This window comes from Aureobasidium melanogenum (assembly GCF_000721775.1).
Source record: "Aureobasidium melanogenum CBS 110374 unplaced genomic scaffold scaffold_12, whole genome shotgun sequence".
In the NCBI taxonomy this organism is placed as follows: domain Eukaryota; kingdom Fungi; phylum Ascomycota; class Dothideomycetes; order Dothideales; family Saccotheciaceae; genus Aureobasidium; species Aureobasidium melanogenum.
In genome coordinates, this window is record NW_024470064.1 from 409,821 (window position 1) to 424,679 (window position 14,859).

At 51.4% G+C, this 14,859-nt stretch overlaps 4 protein-coding genes across 4 annotated transcripts; 1 reads left to right on the forward strand and 3 right to left on the reverse strand.

Moving 5' to 3' along the window:
• Positions 1-1,018: 1,018 nt before the first annotated feature.
• M437DRAFT_50356 (uncharacterized protein) lies at positions 1,019-3,794 on the reverse strand (the record flags this gene model as incomplete). The annotated part of the gene is made up of 3 exons (XM_041021995.1): positions 1,019-3,207; positions 3,256-3,610; positions 3,669-3,794. 3 exons carry the CDS (start codon positions 3,792-3,794, stop codon positions 1,019-1,021), a joined length of 2,670 nt encoding a protein of 889 aa, XP_040879241.1.
• A 540-nt stretch (positions 3,795-4,334) lies between these two features.
• Positions 4,335-6,358, reverse strand: M437DRAFT_49960 (uncharacterized protein; the record flags this gene model as incomplete). Its single annotated transcript, XM_041021924.1, has 2 exons — positions 4,335-5,697; positions 5,751-6,358. 2 exons carry the CDS (start codon positions 6,356-6,358, stop codon positions 4,335-4,337), a joined length of 1,971 nt encoding a protein of 656 aa, XP_040879242.1.
• A 440-nt stretch (positions 6,359-6,798) lies between these two features.
• M437DRAFT_75862 (Sec1 family protein) lies at positions 6,799-9,145 on the reverse strand (the record flags this gene model as incomplete). Its single annotated transcript, XM_041026501.1, has 5 exons — positions 6,799-7,411; positions 7,464-8,313; positions 8,360-8,742; positions 8,831-9,056; positions 9,106-9,145. The coding sequence occupies 5 exons, from the start codon at positions 9,143-9,145 to the stop codon at positions 6,799-6,801; spliced, it is 2,112 nt and encodes a 703-aa protein (XP_040879243.1).
• Positions 9,146-10,217: 1,072 nt separating this feature from the next.
• Positions 10,218-13,828, forward strand: M437DRAFT_50182 (uncharacterized protein; the record flags this gene model as incomplete). Its single annotated transcript, XM_041021961.1, has 8 exons — positions 10,218-10,911; positions 10,966-11,043; positions 11,110-11,560; positions 11,613-11,715; positions 11,765-12,282; positions 12,334-12,743; positions 12,798-13,045; positions 13,097-13,828. 8 exons carry the CDS (start codon positions 10,218-10,220, stop codon positions 13,826-13,828), a joined length of 3,234 nt encoding a protein of 1,077 aa, XP_040879244.1.
• Between the last annotated feature and the right edge of the window lie 1,031 nt (positions 13,829-14,859).

Genomic DNA, 14,859 nt, shown 5'->3' on the forward strand with positions numbered 1-14,859 from the left:
GGAAGAAACGCAACTATTACAAAAAAAAATATCGCATTTGAAAAGCAAGGATGTTCGCGATACAGCAGCAGCACAGGCGTTTTGGCAGGCTGGATTGATCAGCATTTACTCATCTCAAAGAACGACTTTTCTTGTTCCTATAGATCTCTTTTGAAACGTAGAGTACGAAGCTACGAATAAAAAAAACTTACATATTTTACATCTCAATCTCTTCTTTAACATACCTATTATCTCTGTCGATTGTGAGATTATTGCTTCTTTGTATGCCGCCTTCTTGTTCTTATGTTTACACATTCAAACTTGCTTAATTCATGGATCCTTTTCTTGTCTCGTTTTATCTCTTGGTCGTCTTATTTGCACTCTGTATTCGTCAATCTTTTCTTTGGCTCGTGTTTTTGCAAGCGTGGTGGTCTGGGACACTTGATCTTGAAGCTGTATAGCATAGTCCAACGTGCTTCTTTCTGCTAAACATGAACTTTGCGAGGTTCTCTTCAGAAATAGGCCAAATACAGCAACAGACCTATCTCGCAAATCGAAGAGACTTTCATTGAGTTGCCTTTTCATACCATAGCAGTAAAAAGCCATACTGCGTGTCGTTGTCGAAGATGGAAAGTGTAAGATGTCAGAAGCAGGGTCATACAACTTACAACCTGACTTGGTCGCACAAGAATCTCCCATAATCATCTCACCTTCACGACTCCACGTTCCTCTTCAAATTACAACATTCCACCGGGCAAGCACTGTAAAAAGAGATTAAGAGAAGAGTAAAAAAACTACCTGCACTAGGTGAATCATTTGCTGTAAAGGAAAGTCCGTGTGTGTCCCTACGCCCCATTATCCATCCTCTCAAAGAGAAATCCTTAGCCCTTAGAGAGTGACCATCAAATCCCACCATCCAGCAATTTCATAGCAAAGAGACCCGAAAGAGAACAAAGGGAAAAAGAAAGAAAAGAGAAGTCAAACGCGAGTTGCTCGTGTCGAGTAAGTTCGCCACTCAGTCTAAAAAAAGCCGCTGCTTCTACTTCATCGATGCAACAGTCTCTTGGTCGCTGGCGTCAAGAATGTCGTAATCATCATCAGTGAGGAAGCCATCGTCCTCAGACTCATCCTCGTTTTCGTTGGCGCTGAGAACTTCGAGGTCATCACTAATGTCTTCGAAGCCCTCGTCGTCGCTAGCGACACTATCGGCAACTTCGGAGCTTTGAGAGGCCTGCTCGGTCTGCTCGTGTGCCTTCTTGCTCATACCCGAGCCGCTGAAGGACTGGTAGGTTGAGCTCGTAGGGCTCTCCTTGTCCAAAGTGGGGAACACCATGTGGCTGCCCTTCAACTCTTCTTCATGCTCTGACTCGGGCACCTCAACCTCTGCTTCGGCAGGAGTCTTGGAAGATTCAGGCGCGACAGGTTTAGCGGGTTGCTGTGCCTCCTGCGAGACTGTGTCTGATGTAACAGCGGCAGCAGGCATTGCGTTGGTCTGGTCAAGGTGTGTCTTCAAGGCGTTCATGCGCTCCTTATACAGAGCATAATAGCTCTGTGCCTGGGGCGAAGGCTGAACGGTAATGGGAGAACGAGGCATGGATGCAGCTTCAGCAATAGTTGATGGAGCTTGTTTGACATCAATGTCACACCAAAGTTTGTGACCGAAAGGCATGCCGTCTGCAGACTTGAGACGCCAATAGCTGATGCACTTTCCTTCACGAGCAGGTGCCTTCATCGTCACGGTGAAGGGCACTTGCTCGCCAGGAAGGACCTCACGACCAATCACGTTGCTCTCACTAGCTTCGGCGATGTCGGAAGCAGCTGCAATGTGTGTGTTGTCAATGTTCAGCATATTGTCACCACCAACGAAGCGGACACTACAACCGGCAGGCCAAGAGAGGGGGCCGGGGTTACGAAGGGTCCAAGATTGAACGAAGCGAGCATTAGGAGCAATGACGGTACCGTCGGGAACACGGTCAGCGATAAAGACAGCCTCGGGCAGGCGCAAAGGAGCCTTGGGCGAAGAAGCGGCCACGGCTAGCTCAGAAACTGTTGCCACCTTCTCCTCGGCCTTCTTTTCGTCGAACACCTTCTCTTCCGCTTGAGGCGACGGCTTGATATCAGCGACAGTCTTGACTGGAGCAGTAGCATTGGCTGACTGTCCACGGCTCAACATGGCAGGAGTGTTCGAGCTGCGAGCAGGGTCACGATCACCGAGCTTGCGAACTCCATGCTTGGTCTCACTCTCTGTCGAGATAGTCAAGTGGTTGACAGGAGTCTTGAACTTGACGAGAGGATGAGTCTTGTTGTGGAAAGAAGAAGGCAGAGCTTCACAATTCTGGCAGAAGTCTGTATCGTGGCAGACGACACACTTGTATCGCACACCTTGGATGTAAGACTGGTGCGACTTGCCCTTGCAAAGAGGGCCATCGCAATAGATGCCGTGGTGGGTGACAGACGAGGCAGGACGACCCTTGAACTGCTCATAAATGGCGGCGAAGCGGTGACGAGGATGAGTGTGACGAGCATTCTTGAGGCACTCGCTGCAGTAGTCGAAGTCAGGGCAGTCGAAACACTTGTAGCGCACACCATGAATCATCTTGTCACAACCATCACAGATAGCAGTGTGTCTGAAGTTGCGGCCAGCGGGCAGAAGGGCCTCCTGGGCAAGCGAGAGAGCAGCACCATCGACCGCGGGCTTGAAGTGGTGACCGGGGTGGTGGCCATGGGTATTGATGGTGTGGCAGTTCAAGCAGAGGTCGTAGTCATCACATTGAATACATGTGACGAAGTCGCGGTCTGGAAGCGTCACAACACAGGCATTGCAAGTGCGGGATGATTCGGACAGGGGATGGATGTCTTCGGTAAAGGCCCCAGGAATCTCCTTGACAGTCTCGGGCTTAGGCGAAGAGGTAGGTGCGAGTGCAGTGGTCGTCTTAGACTTAGGAGCGAAGCGCTCTGTCGTGCTGCTGACAAGCTTACCATCTTGGATAGAGCGCTTGACGAGCCAGTGGCCTTCACCGAGACAAGAGACACCCTGGTTGACACAAGTCTCGCAGAGATCGTAGTCACCGCCGTCGCAGGCACTGCAGTGATAGTGGACATTGGGCATAATCTTTTCACAAGCATTGCAGAAGATAGTCCATGGTCCTTTGGCGACCTCGACTGGGGCGGCGACACGGAGCGGCAGGACATGCTTGGGACCCTGAGCGACTGAGTTGGCAGTGAAGTCTGATCTGTCAACAACTGCAGGATAGACGGTCTCGATGTTCGACTTACCAAAAGGACGAGGGAGAGGAGCCTCGATGTCGGACTTCTTCATGGAGCTAAGTGCTTCACGGAACTCAAAGATTCCGGGACCGATAGAATGTTGGTCGAGAGTAGTGGCGCTTCTTGAAGGGGCGACCGAGGAAGAGGGAGCGATAGATGGCTCTGAAGCAGGAGCATCCATCTTGGAGTGCTGCGAGGGAGAGGAAGCCCTTAGCTTGAGCTTGAGCTTAGCCTTGGCAGCACGGATAAGAGTCTTGAAGACGGCAGGGTTGGAGTCATCAAGGACGACATATCCGCCAGCGGAGTCGGAATAGCGCTCGAAGATGACGGGTTGCTCGGGTGCGATGCAGAGAAGGTGGCGGAGCTGTGAGAATGATCAGTCGAAATGCACGACTTTCATGTGACGATAAGCTTGATAGTACCTTGATAGGAAGAGTGTTTGCACTCAGATCCTTGAGCGGCAGCTTGAGTCTCTTGGTGCAATCGTCGAACGAGATCTTGATGGTGATGAGGGTATCCTCGTTCACGGGGCCTGTAGACGAAGGCATGTCGAGCGGCGTGTGGATGGCAGCCTAGTGACGTACAACAGCCTCGGCTGGAGGCGGTGGCTCGAGGATGAGTGTGTGGTGAGAGTGCTTAGGTGTCGAGCTCTAGAAGGAGCACACGCAGGAACACAGCACAGCTGTGATAGACAAGAGATGATGGTACGAGGGAGGAGTGAGAAAGGTTAGCGACGAGGTGTCGTGTAGATGTGGAGGTGAGCGAGTGGTCGCGGGTTGGTTGCTGGTTAGACTGTCGGACCTAACGGCGTTTCCCCGCGCCGTCTTGCGCTTCCGCCTGCCGCTGAGTCAAGCTCCAATCGCTGCCTTGCATCGAGGTGTACCCACTAATACTGGTGACGTTTCACATGCAATCAATTAACGCGTTACTTCATGGTTATTTCAATACTTGTAATGTTCAGAGGCCTGTCTCGTTTGCCGTGTGCGGGTCCTCTACATCTGCTATGACTACCTATGGCGACAAGAGAGGGTATTAGATTGATATAGGACCAAACAACTGTAGTAGTTTTTGATGATGCGAATATAGGTTTACTGAGCTTGCGAGTAGAACATTGGGCCGGCATTAGCATAATAATAAGCACCCTCTGGACTCGGTGTCATCATGCCACCCATGCCATGAACCGCATAGCTCTGTGGCTGTAAATAACTATCCTGAGATGTGTATTGTGGCATCTGTGTATAATACACCATGCCATTGCTCTCATGCGCCATGGTTCCCTGTTGAGGATCGCTTGCCATAGACGCTTCAGGAAGCGCATAGCTTGCTTGTGCTGTAGGTGGGGCGTAAGATGGCATGGCACCATATTGTGTGGGCTGGCCTGGATAGTAGTATCCAGTAGAGGCGAATGATGAATAGTAGTTAGGTGCAGGCGGCTGGAACGGCTGTGCATGAATTGCCCTCTCTGGAATGTTGGAGAGTGGTGTGCCGCCAGGGTACATGTATGCTGATGGGCCGGGTGGGGGAGGTGCCATATCAGAAGAAGCCGACAGAGTGCTAATACTACCTTCTGCAATGTGTTGAGGCAGCTGATTGTGGAATGGTTGTTGCTCCTGCTGCTGTGGAGCATGAAGAGCAAGCCCAGCAGGTGACTCAATCCCAGTCATGGAAATTGTTTTCTGAGGGCGAGGTTGATGTACAGTGTCTGGCTCGGCCCAGTGTTCGACGGCCGGCGTCTGGGGTCGAGGATAAGAATGAGGGTACGAACGACTGTAGGCAGACCCAGCAGGCGACGGGTTTGACGATCGATGAGATCCAGCATGGGGTAAGCGTACGATTGGTCGACCAGGCCCAGTAGGAGCACGAGCAGTGTAAGAGCCGGTAGGAGAAAACGCCGTATCTCTAGGCACTTCACGAGCCAATGAAGACCTGCGACTCATGGACATGGCTTGTGAGTACACACTACCACCATAGAGACTAGGCCGTCTGCTCGAAGGAGCCCCATATGCACCAAAACTACCTCTTGCTTTGCCGAAGCCTTGCTGGTTGGGTCTTAGTGCTCTCGGAATAAAGATGAAAGAACGCTCAGCAGCTGGAAAGACATAGCGCACTGGGTGATCAGGTAGAGATACGCGTACAGGCTTGTCTCGACGAAGGGGAGGCCTGTGATCGGGCAGTCGAGTGTGTGAATTGACCGGTACAGCAGCAAAAGGAATAGCCGAGGCCATGCCAGGTAACCAAACGCGAATCTGCACACTGCCAATTTGAGTGGTCTTGGAAAAGTTTAGCGGTTTTTGTTGAACCACAGGCACGCTTCGAGAAGCGCTATCAGGGGGATTGTTGAGGCTTTGTGATGGTCGTTGGCGAGTAGGTGGACCACCCCGTTCGTTGATCGTCTCATGGAGATCATGTGTCCATGGCGCATCGGCCGTCCGCTCTGCTGGTTGCACATAACTATGATAGATGTTAGCACTGTTTACCAACTTGACAGATCCGCACAAACATACTTGCTGGGAGCTTGGGGAATGCCTCTTCCCCTTCCTCTGCCACGACCGTATGCCCCGAAGCCTCGCTGGTCCGATGTACGAGCGTCGTGCATGAAGAAGTTGCCTCTGTTGGGGATGAAAGTCGGGTCTGTGTCTCGTTTCTTTCTATAGTCGTCGTGTTCCCGCCTTCGACGATCTGCTACCGTCTCCCCTCTTCTTGCTGAACCACTCTCGGATGAGACAATGGGCGCACCGGCCGCACTGGCGGAAATGTCAGTTGCAACAGATTCTCCAGTGACGGATCCCTGTTTGATATGCTCATCGCCATTGGTATTCGAGATTGTCTTGTCTGTCCTTGTGCCCTTGGACTTCTTCGAACGTGTACGTCCAGTCTTTCCACCAGATTTCGCCACTGCCGAATCGATCGGTGCCGGCGCCGTACTCTCAGTCTCACTAGACTCGCTGGCATCGGCATCCGCACCTAATGTATCAATCGTACTGTCCAGATCACTGGCGACCGAGGCTTCGCTCTGTGAGTCGTCGACACCAGTAACAGATTCCTCATCTTCGTCGCCATCGGCTCTCCTGCGTCTGGACACGAGCGTCTTCAGCGATGTACGAGGTGCCATTGAATTCTGCTTTGTTTGGCGTCGACAGGTGTCGAACAGGCAGCGGCCGAGGGACGTGTATATGCGGGCAACGCGTGTGCTGGCGAAGACGTTCTGTGCAGGATCGAATGGGAGAAACGCTCTGACGGTTTCAGATAAACGGCAGATGTTGGACGACGGACATTCAAGCAGTCGCAGTGCTAATAGTCGCCAAAGGCAAAGGAGGATTAGAGATAGACTGACTCCTCTCCAGACACTTGAGTGTGTATGTCATTGGGGCTGTCATACCCGGGGGAGTGGCCAAAGCTCCTTCCCCGAACACCCATCATCTTGACGGCCCGCGGCCAAGCATTTGCATACCAGATGGGCAATTACCTCGAAGATCCACGAGAAGAGCCTCTTTGATACATTGAAATTAGGTAGGTGGGCTTACCACTCTCATACAGCTAGTTGAAGGTCGTCTATGCGCTTTCGCTGCCCAACTTCGTCAACTCCCCGAGCACAAAGTCTTCCGCATTGACAAGCTCCGTGCTGCCGTACACAATACGTTTCTTGCTCACCGAGCCTGCTGCTCCTTGTCCACTTGTCCTATTGGCCCAGTCCTGTAAGTTGCCGTACTCGTCCATACTGCCACCGCCAACTGTGAAGACAATAGCCTCACTGTAACCCTGTCTCCGCTGACCGAAGCTTGCTTCAATGCCTCGCGTCACACTGCTGCCACCAGGATTTCTAGCCTGAGCCGCTGATGGCGGCATCGTGCCTCTAGCATTTGCACTGCGAGGATCGAAGTAAAGATACCCTTCTGTCTTCTGAAGCGCGCTCGTGCTGGCGTTGGATGGATCCATCAATGATTCCGTAATCTTGGTTAGGGTCAGGTCTTTGTTGGCAGGCAGGAAGTTCTTGACGCCCGAAATCAAGTTTTCGAAGTTCGAGCCAATACCAGCCTCCTTAAACTTGTCGGTCAATCCTTTGGAGAGTGAGCTGAAGCCTCGGAAGAGATCGTTCGATGTTGATGATTGAGCAGGCTGAGTGGGAGCGGATGAGATCATGGTCATGCGTGTAATTTCTCGTACACTACACAGTATCAGTAACTAGCATCCAAGAAATGCGCAAAAGTGTTACTTACCGTCTCACATAGGTCAGAGGTGTGGTGTCAACTCCAGTACCGCGCAAAGCCTCTTCGAACTTATCCATGTCTGCACGAGATACGTCCTGCTCGGTGCTCAGGAACCAGATGATGAAGATTCGGAGTTTATCCAAAGGTTCTTTGCCTTTGTCAGAGTCTGTAATCAACTCCAGCATTTGAGCCTTGGTCTGCTTCTTGATGTCTTCTTCCAACTGGAAGAAATTGTCTAGCTGTCTCTCCTTGATACCCTTCAACAGCGCTGTCGCGATGTTCATGTGCATGTCAAGAATGTTCTTGCGTTCGCGCAACTCAGGCAGAAGGGTGATAGCTGCCTTGAGATGCTGAGCTGAGGTCGAAGTATCATTTTGTAGGTCTTCAATTGAGGAGGCGCCAGTCTTCTTAGTGATCTCGTTGGCATCCTCCTTGTAGCGGGTCAATTCGGTGTCGATATCTTCAGCGACTTGTGGGAATGGAACTCCTGCATTTCTGGTCCAGAAGAAATCGTTTGTGTTAAGATCGTATGCTCGTTTTGTCGCAGGCTTGGATGCATCCGAATCGTCTCCTGGTAACTCAACTGTGATGCGGTTGAGGTGCATCTTGAGCACATCGTGAACCAACGATTGATATGTCCAGGAGTGTGATAGCATGGGAACGAGGTCAAGGTTTCTGTCGACAATGATCAGGATAGGTCGCGAAGCTGGGGTGGCAGCTGCAGTGTTAGTGCGAGCATTGGCGCCGGAGAAAAGGTTGTCTTTTGCATTCAGAATGTGATCGCGCAGTTTACGGTCAAGCTTGGCTGCAATCATCTCCGCTGCGCCGCCTTTTGGACATCGAATGATAGGAATAGAACCTGGGTTGATCAGCACAAGGGTCGCAGGAGCATTTGCTAGACTCACCCATGGTCACGGCTACACTGAACAAACCACTAACGATACGATCGACTTTCGCATCGATCTCCTCATCGCTAGTCTGCGCACTGTTCATGGTGTAGTAAACATCCTTGCCCATGCCCAGACTGAACAAGTTGGGTTCGCTGACAACGAAGTTCAAGTATTGGTCGTAGACTTGTTCGATACTTTCTGATGTTCCCCCTGCGGCAATCTGTGCGGCAAAATCCTCCAACACAGGTCTCGATATTGACGAGAGAAAGTTGACGTATGCAGAGGAATAGAGGCCGTTGGCGAGATCGGAAGCGATTATGTTCAGGTTCTCAGGGGTAGGTTCGACGAGGTAGAGGGCGGGAACATCAGGGATGGGGTGACGCTTCGAGGTGATAGGTCTGACACGTTGCTGTCAGCAGCAGGTCTATAGTAAGACTCAGCATGCGCAGGGCTTGGAGAAGCAGGCAGCTGAATTCGTCGACGTACAGATGTATGGTAACTCCCCAAGAGCGCAAGTCTGAGACGCGGAGGACACTGCTAATCATATCTCTTCCTAGATTGTCGAAGACAAGTACCTTCCAGATTGGTTCGCCGTCGGCATTGAGGATAGGAGTGGCTTTGGTTACGAGACCATTGGCAAGAGTGGCATCGTGCTGTGAATCTGCGCTTTCTGGGGAGGCATGGTTGAGGTTCAAGACCTTCTCGATGGACGCTGGCGATGTGAGCACACAAAGTCGTGCTGAGATTGAGAGTCTGCCTACCAATTTGACGATCGCGAAGGGAGTTGTGATGGGATGTCATGTTGCTCGAACGGCCAGGTCTTTCTGCCAGACCCGAGGACTCTAGTGCATACAAAGCTCGCCAGACGTGTGTTGCGTGATGGGTTCACCCAGTGAGACACGTAGAGAAAGAAGTATGTGTGTGCTGTCCTGGGTACGAGACAAACAAGCTGAAGCTTCAATAAGTTAACACGTTCATAGCATCGTCTCCCCACATGAATGAAGATGGTTCCAGATTCACAAGCAAGCCAGAGCGTCATGAGAGCCAGGCGGTGACAGCCGCTCTCTGCCAAGCCCTCTCTCTCTCTCTGCGACTTTCCAACAAGCTTGCGCTCCTCTCCCTTCCCCGTCTGCCAACTTCTCCTCCACACCTCACAACACCATTTCATCAACCAACCCTTCTGTGAAATTGATCTTCCCTTGGCTCCGTTGCCATCACTAATGCAAGGCGCTTGAACGCCCGTCTGTAAAGTTTGTCATTTGTGGTCTAATAAGTGACGGACGATCAAGTCGGAGGGATCTGAGCAGAATAAGCGCTCGCTCTCCTTACGAGTGCGCAAGGTTCTTTTTTGCGACGGTGACTTGCGCCCGCTAGGCTGCTACTTGCTTACGGTGAAAGACAAGCCCGTTCTGGCTCTGGTCAGTGGTGCTTATCATCAATAATTGTCCTGAAGGACTCTGCTTTGCGGCCTTCTGTTGCCACATCGAGCCTTGGTCGCGTTCTTGTGCTGCAGCGCGGAGCGACGTTTGTTGATTTGCACACCCAGTCAAGGGCTGCCTAGCATAACAGCAGCGCGATTGTCCGAGGCATTTGCGCGTGCGCGATTCGCATCAGCTCGGAGAAGTATCGACATCCATACACTTTTACGCTTCTTCACACAAAGTTCTACACGGTCGCCAGCGCTTCTACATCGCCCCGACAAGACATTCCCACTTGATTTGAGCCGCCGTCTCACGTAATCTCAAGCCATAAGGCAGATTGTCGTCGTTTGTGATTGGTTCTGTCAGCCTCGCACATACCGCTTGAGGAACAGTGCTCGATCCCGCGTTGAGAACATTGTCATTGTTGAGAACACATCTGCTGCATCGCAATCATGGACGGCCATCACCACATGCCGCCGCATGGCCATGAATCTTCATCGTATCAGAATGGCTATAATCAAGTCAATGAATATGGCAACCTTCTCTCAAATGGCGGAGATAATGATAACTTCGCCAACTGGGGCTTCGACGCTACCTCCCATATTCCAAACCAAAATGCTCAATCAGATCCATACTTGCCTTGGCAGTCGAATGCCGGACTAGACAACTACACTCCTCAAGCCTTTACTAAGAGCCCATCGAACCTTCAAACAACCTCCTTTGCCGGCTACGGAAATCCACATCAATACTCACACTCTACATATGATCCTTCGTTGGTGTCCGGTGCTACAAATGGATCTTTCGAAATTGGTCCGTCTCCATATGGTCAACCGCAACAGATGCAACATGGCACTATTGCCCCACAAGCTCTAGAGCACGAACGTGCTCACTCTGTCCGTCCAAACCAGGCTTTGGATCCGTCATACTCGCGTCCTGCCACCACGGATCCTTCGAGCTATACTAGAGTCATTCCTCCAGCACCCGCAGCGGACCAGGCCGCACTGCATAATGCTATCCCAGCCGGTACTCGCACTGGAAACTTCTGGATGAAGGACATCGATCAACTCAACGAAGCAACCAACTCTAGTCAGGTGAATTCATTCACCCACATCGGCAAGACCGAATTTGAGCTTCCCATCAACAGAGGTTAGTGTCCCTAAACTTACTCACTCATTTCAGGCTCGTACTAACAACACACAGCAACTGTTGCACCAGTAGCACGCAGAAAGTCCAGAGCTGAGCTTCGCCGTCTTGCTGGGAATGATCCTAAGCTTCAAGGTTAGCCATTCCAACAACATAGTCAATACAACAGCTGACAATGCCTAGAAAAATTGAGAAAGAAAGAGAGAAAGCCTGCTGCATTACCTACTGGTTCGGTTTCGGTTGGCCGATCACAGCCTGTGAAGCAGGAGCAGTCAGATTCTGAGTCGGAGTCATCAGATTATGATTCAGATGAAGATTCTGACGAGGAGCCCGAGATATCCCCTCTACCTGCACAGAGACCCGATGACCCTCGCGAAGGTGTCAGATATGATACTATCAAGGCTCTTTGGGAGAGCCGTCATACTGGCATTGTCGCTGACAGGATTAGAACTGGCATGGTAGAATTCAATGAAGTTGTGCAAACCGTGAAGAACCGATGGAAGGCTGATTCTGTTGCTCTCACCGACGCAATTGATCGCAAGAGAAACAGTGAATTACCTCTTCTGAGGAGCAGGGTCAATGATCAGCTTGAGATGTTGAAGATCGTACTGCAAACTGCGATTGATCATGGAAATAGGGACATCATGGCACAGTGAGCACTCTTGCATGCAAGTAATCTGGCCGTCTGCTAACGAAATGTTTAGGCTTGGCCAACATGCTCAGATTATGGCCTCTTTTGCGCAGTTCTTGATTGATCGAATCAAGAAAAACGACTACGACGGACCTCTGACGCGCCTAATCCTCGAGGTACGTATTTATTGCTATCTACTATGTGTATCCCCTTAACATTTTTCAGGTACTTGTGCGCTGCGACACCTTCCCCGCAAGAACCTACGACGTGACCAAGTTGGGCAAGTGCATCAGCAATCTGAGCAAGAACGGCAACAAGGAAACTCATGATCTCTGTGAACGTATAAAGGGCAATGTCACAGGCGGCGCAGAGAGCCAAGCGAGCACTGAACAGCAGTCAGGCGTCAAATCGCCTCCAAGCAACAGACCCACTCCTGAGCCCATTGCTGGTGTCAAGCGTGCTGCTCCTGGCAGTGCATCTTCCGATCAGGCTTCGAAGAGAATGCTTGTGACACCTACGACCGGCAATGCAGCTGCTAAGCCGTCCACTCTCAAGCGTGCGCTTCCCGTTGGCAGTAACTCGAAACCCGCTGCTGCTGTTGGTGCTGCTGCAAAGGCCGCCGTCGGCGCTGCTGTCAAAGCGAAACCTGCTGTCACCAAGTCAGTCACCTCTGCCTCTACGGGCGCAGGCGTTAAGAAGGCAATTGCCAAGACCACGACACCCTCTGTGGTGGCCGCTGCCATGTAAGTATTAGAACCGTTTGTTCAAGATTCACCCTGACTCATGTTCAATAGCAAATCGATCGAGAAGAAGGCAGCTCCTGCAGCACCCGCCAAGCCTGCTTTCTCCTTTGCAGAGACAATGGCAAACCTGAACAAAAGCAAGGAGAAGGAACCCAGTCCCTCGAAGACCGAGGAGAAACAGGCGCCTGAAACGCAAGAGGAGAGGGCAAAGCGCCTACGCAAAGAGGAAAGACGCAAGCTTCGCGTCACTTTCAAACCTGATAGTCAGCTTGTCGAAACCCGTATCTTCCATCACGACGCTGAGGAGGAACTTGGCCATGACGCGAGCATGATTCGCGATGTCAGCGATGTTGGTGGTGAGGGCCGGATGTTCAAGCAGCACAAGGACATGATGGACATTGATGAAGACGACGATACTGCTACGGGCGAAGAGAACCTTGGAGAATATGTCACGCCGACGTGTAAGTTGACTATAGCAATCGTGTTGAAAACGAGCCAGCAACTAACTTTCCCAGTGACTGATTTCAGCTCCGTCGATGTCGAAGAGCGAAAGAGGAACTACAGTCGCTACGCTGGTGGCGATCTCCAGCCGGAGTCTGCAGAGCGTGTTAAACGTGAGCAGTATGAGGCTAGCACCTTGATGGTCTTCTACACAGATCCAAGTGATATTCCACCCAGCCCACGTGAGCCAGCAGAGCCTTACAATGGCGAAGAGGTCAGCACAAAAGCTTTCGGCGCTGTGGGCACTCAAGAGCCACTTGCTGTATGTATTCACATCGACTCTTCATACACAATTGTCACTAACCCTTCCCAGACGAGAATTGCAAAGCTTGCTGGACCCGTTCAACCTGCGCAGACCCAGCAACCAAGTGCTGGCCCTGACATTTCTGCGATCTTGGCCATGATTAATCCACAAGGTCAAGCTCCTCAGCCCGCCCAACCTGCTCAGCCCGTTTCAGCTCCTCCATCGATCTCAGCACCAAGCCAGAATCAAGATCAAATGGCAGAGATCCAGCGCATTCTGGCATCTATACCACAGGCGCCATCTCAACAGCAGCAGTCTCAGCCTATGCATGTTCAGCAGCCCATCCAGCAGCCTGCACAGCCCAACATGGCTCCTGATCTTGCTGGCATCTTTGCCAATTTGAACCCTCAGACTCAAGCGCCAAACATGTTCAATCCTGGACAGCAGCCTATGATGGATCCATCCCCAGCTGCCTTTGCAGCCCTGTTCTCACAGCTCAACCCAGGCCAAAATGGTGGACCGGGAGCTAACTTCAACCAGTTCCCCTTTCCTGGATTCCCTATGCCCAACATGGGTCAATTTCCGGGACAGCAGCAGAACCAGCAACCTCCGTACGAGAACGAAGAGCGTCGTCGCTGGCGTGAAGGCGGCGGAGATAACAACAACGACCACATGCGCCGCGGTAAGCCTGGAAAGAAGGGAGGCACATTCACCGACAAGCGCTTCACGGTGCCATGCAAGTACTTCAAAAAGGGACAATGCCAGAAAGGAGATACTTGCACATATCGACACGAATATTGATGACGATCGAGGCAGCATACACTTTTTCGATCGAAGCACTTCCTTTGTTATTTCGTATTGCATGAGCATGGGGTTTCGCTTGCATGGATTGGCGTCATTCATCTGTGGTTTCAACTATTAAAGAGGCGTTATCAGACTTGCATCTACACACTGGAGTCTCGGAGGGTAGACGTCGTCATTTCGATCAAGAGAACCTGTAGTAAATAGCTATCTAGTCGCTAATCATGCATGCATTGCAGAAACGAGCATCACAGACAAGTGGTGCCGTCTCATCATCTGACTGACCGTTCCAGAAGTGCACTTGTGACGCCGAAGATAAGGATTGCCATGAGTCAATCACCCAATCACGCCTTTGCATGTCTAGTGCACAAATCTTGCTTGCTGTCAAACGCTACGTACGTTAGGGAGTAGTGCTGCCGCCGCTGGCGAAGCTCAAGCAGCCGCCTTCTTATGACGTAGGTCCAAACACCATCGAGCAGGCAACCAGTCGCGTGTCTGGTGTAGATAGCGATTTGAACACCTCTGAGGGCTTTTCCAGGGCTGTCAAACAGGCACATGAATCAAAGCTCATCTACAGGGAACGCATGGTGACGACGCGCGGTGTCGGGTTGTGGCAGAAGGGAGGAAAGGACCGTGCCGGAATGGACACCCCACATCCTCAGGTCTCCTTCCTGTTCTGTCTGTGGGCTGGCAGACTTGACTACTAAATTCTTGGACAGCCTCTACACCGAAACTCTATCGAGCAAGCCTAGACTCTCTGTTCTGCCATGGATGCATAGTGGTGGAATAGAGTAAGTTGTGCTTGATCAGTGAAGACATGACAAGCTTCCTGAGCAACAGGCAGCCACAGGGGCAATCAGTGACCCTAAAAGCTTGTCTCGTGCAAATCAAGCACTGCCCAATCGCCGTTACTTGTTTGGATCGGCAACCGCGTGAACATGCAGCTCCCAAACAAGTGGAGCATCTGGAAACAGGATGGTGCCTTCCCTGAAGTTCCCTGATCATCTGCTCGGTGACCGCAAACATGATCG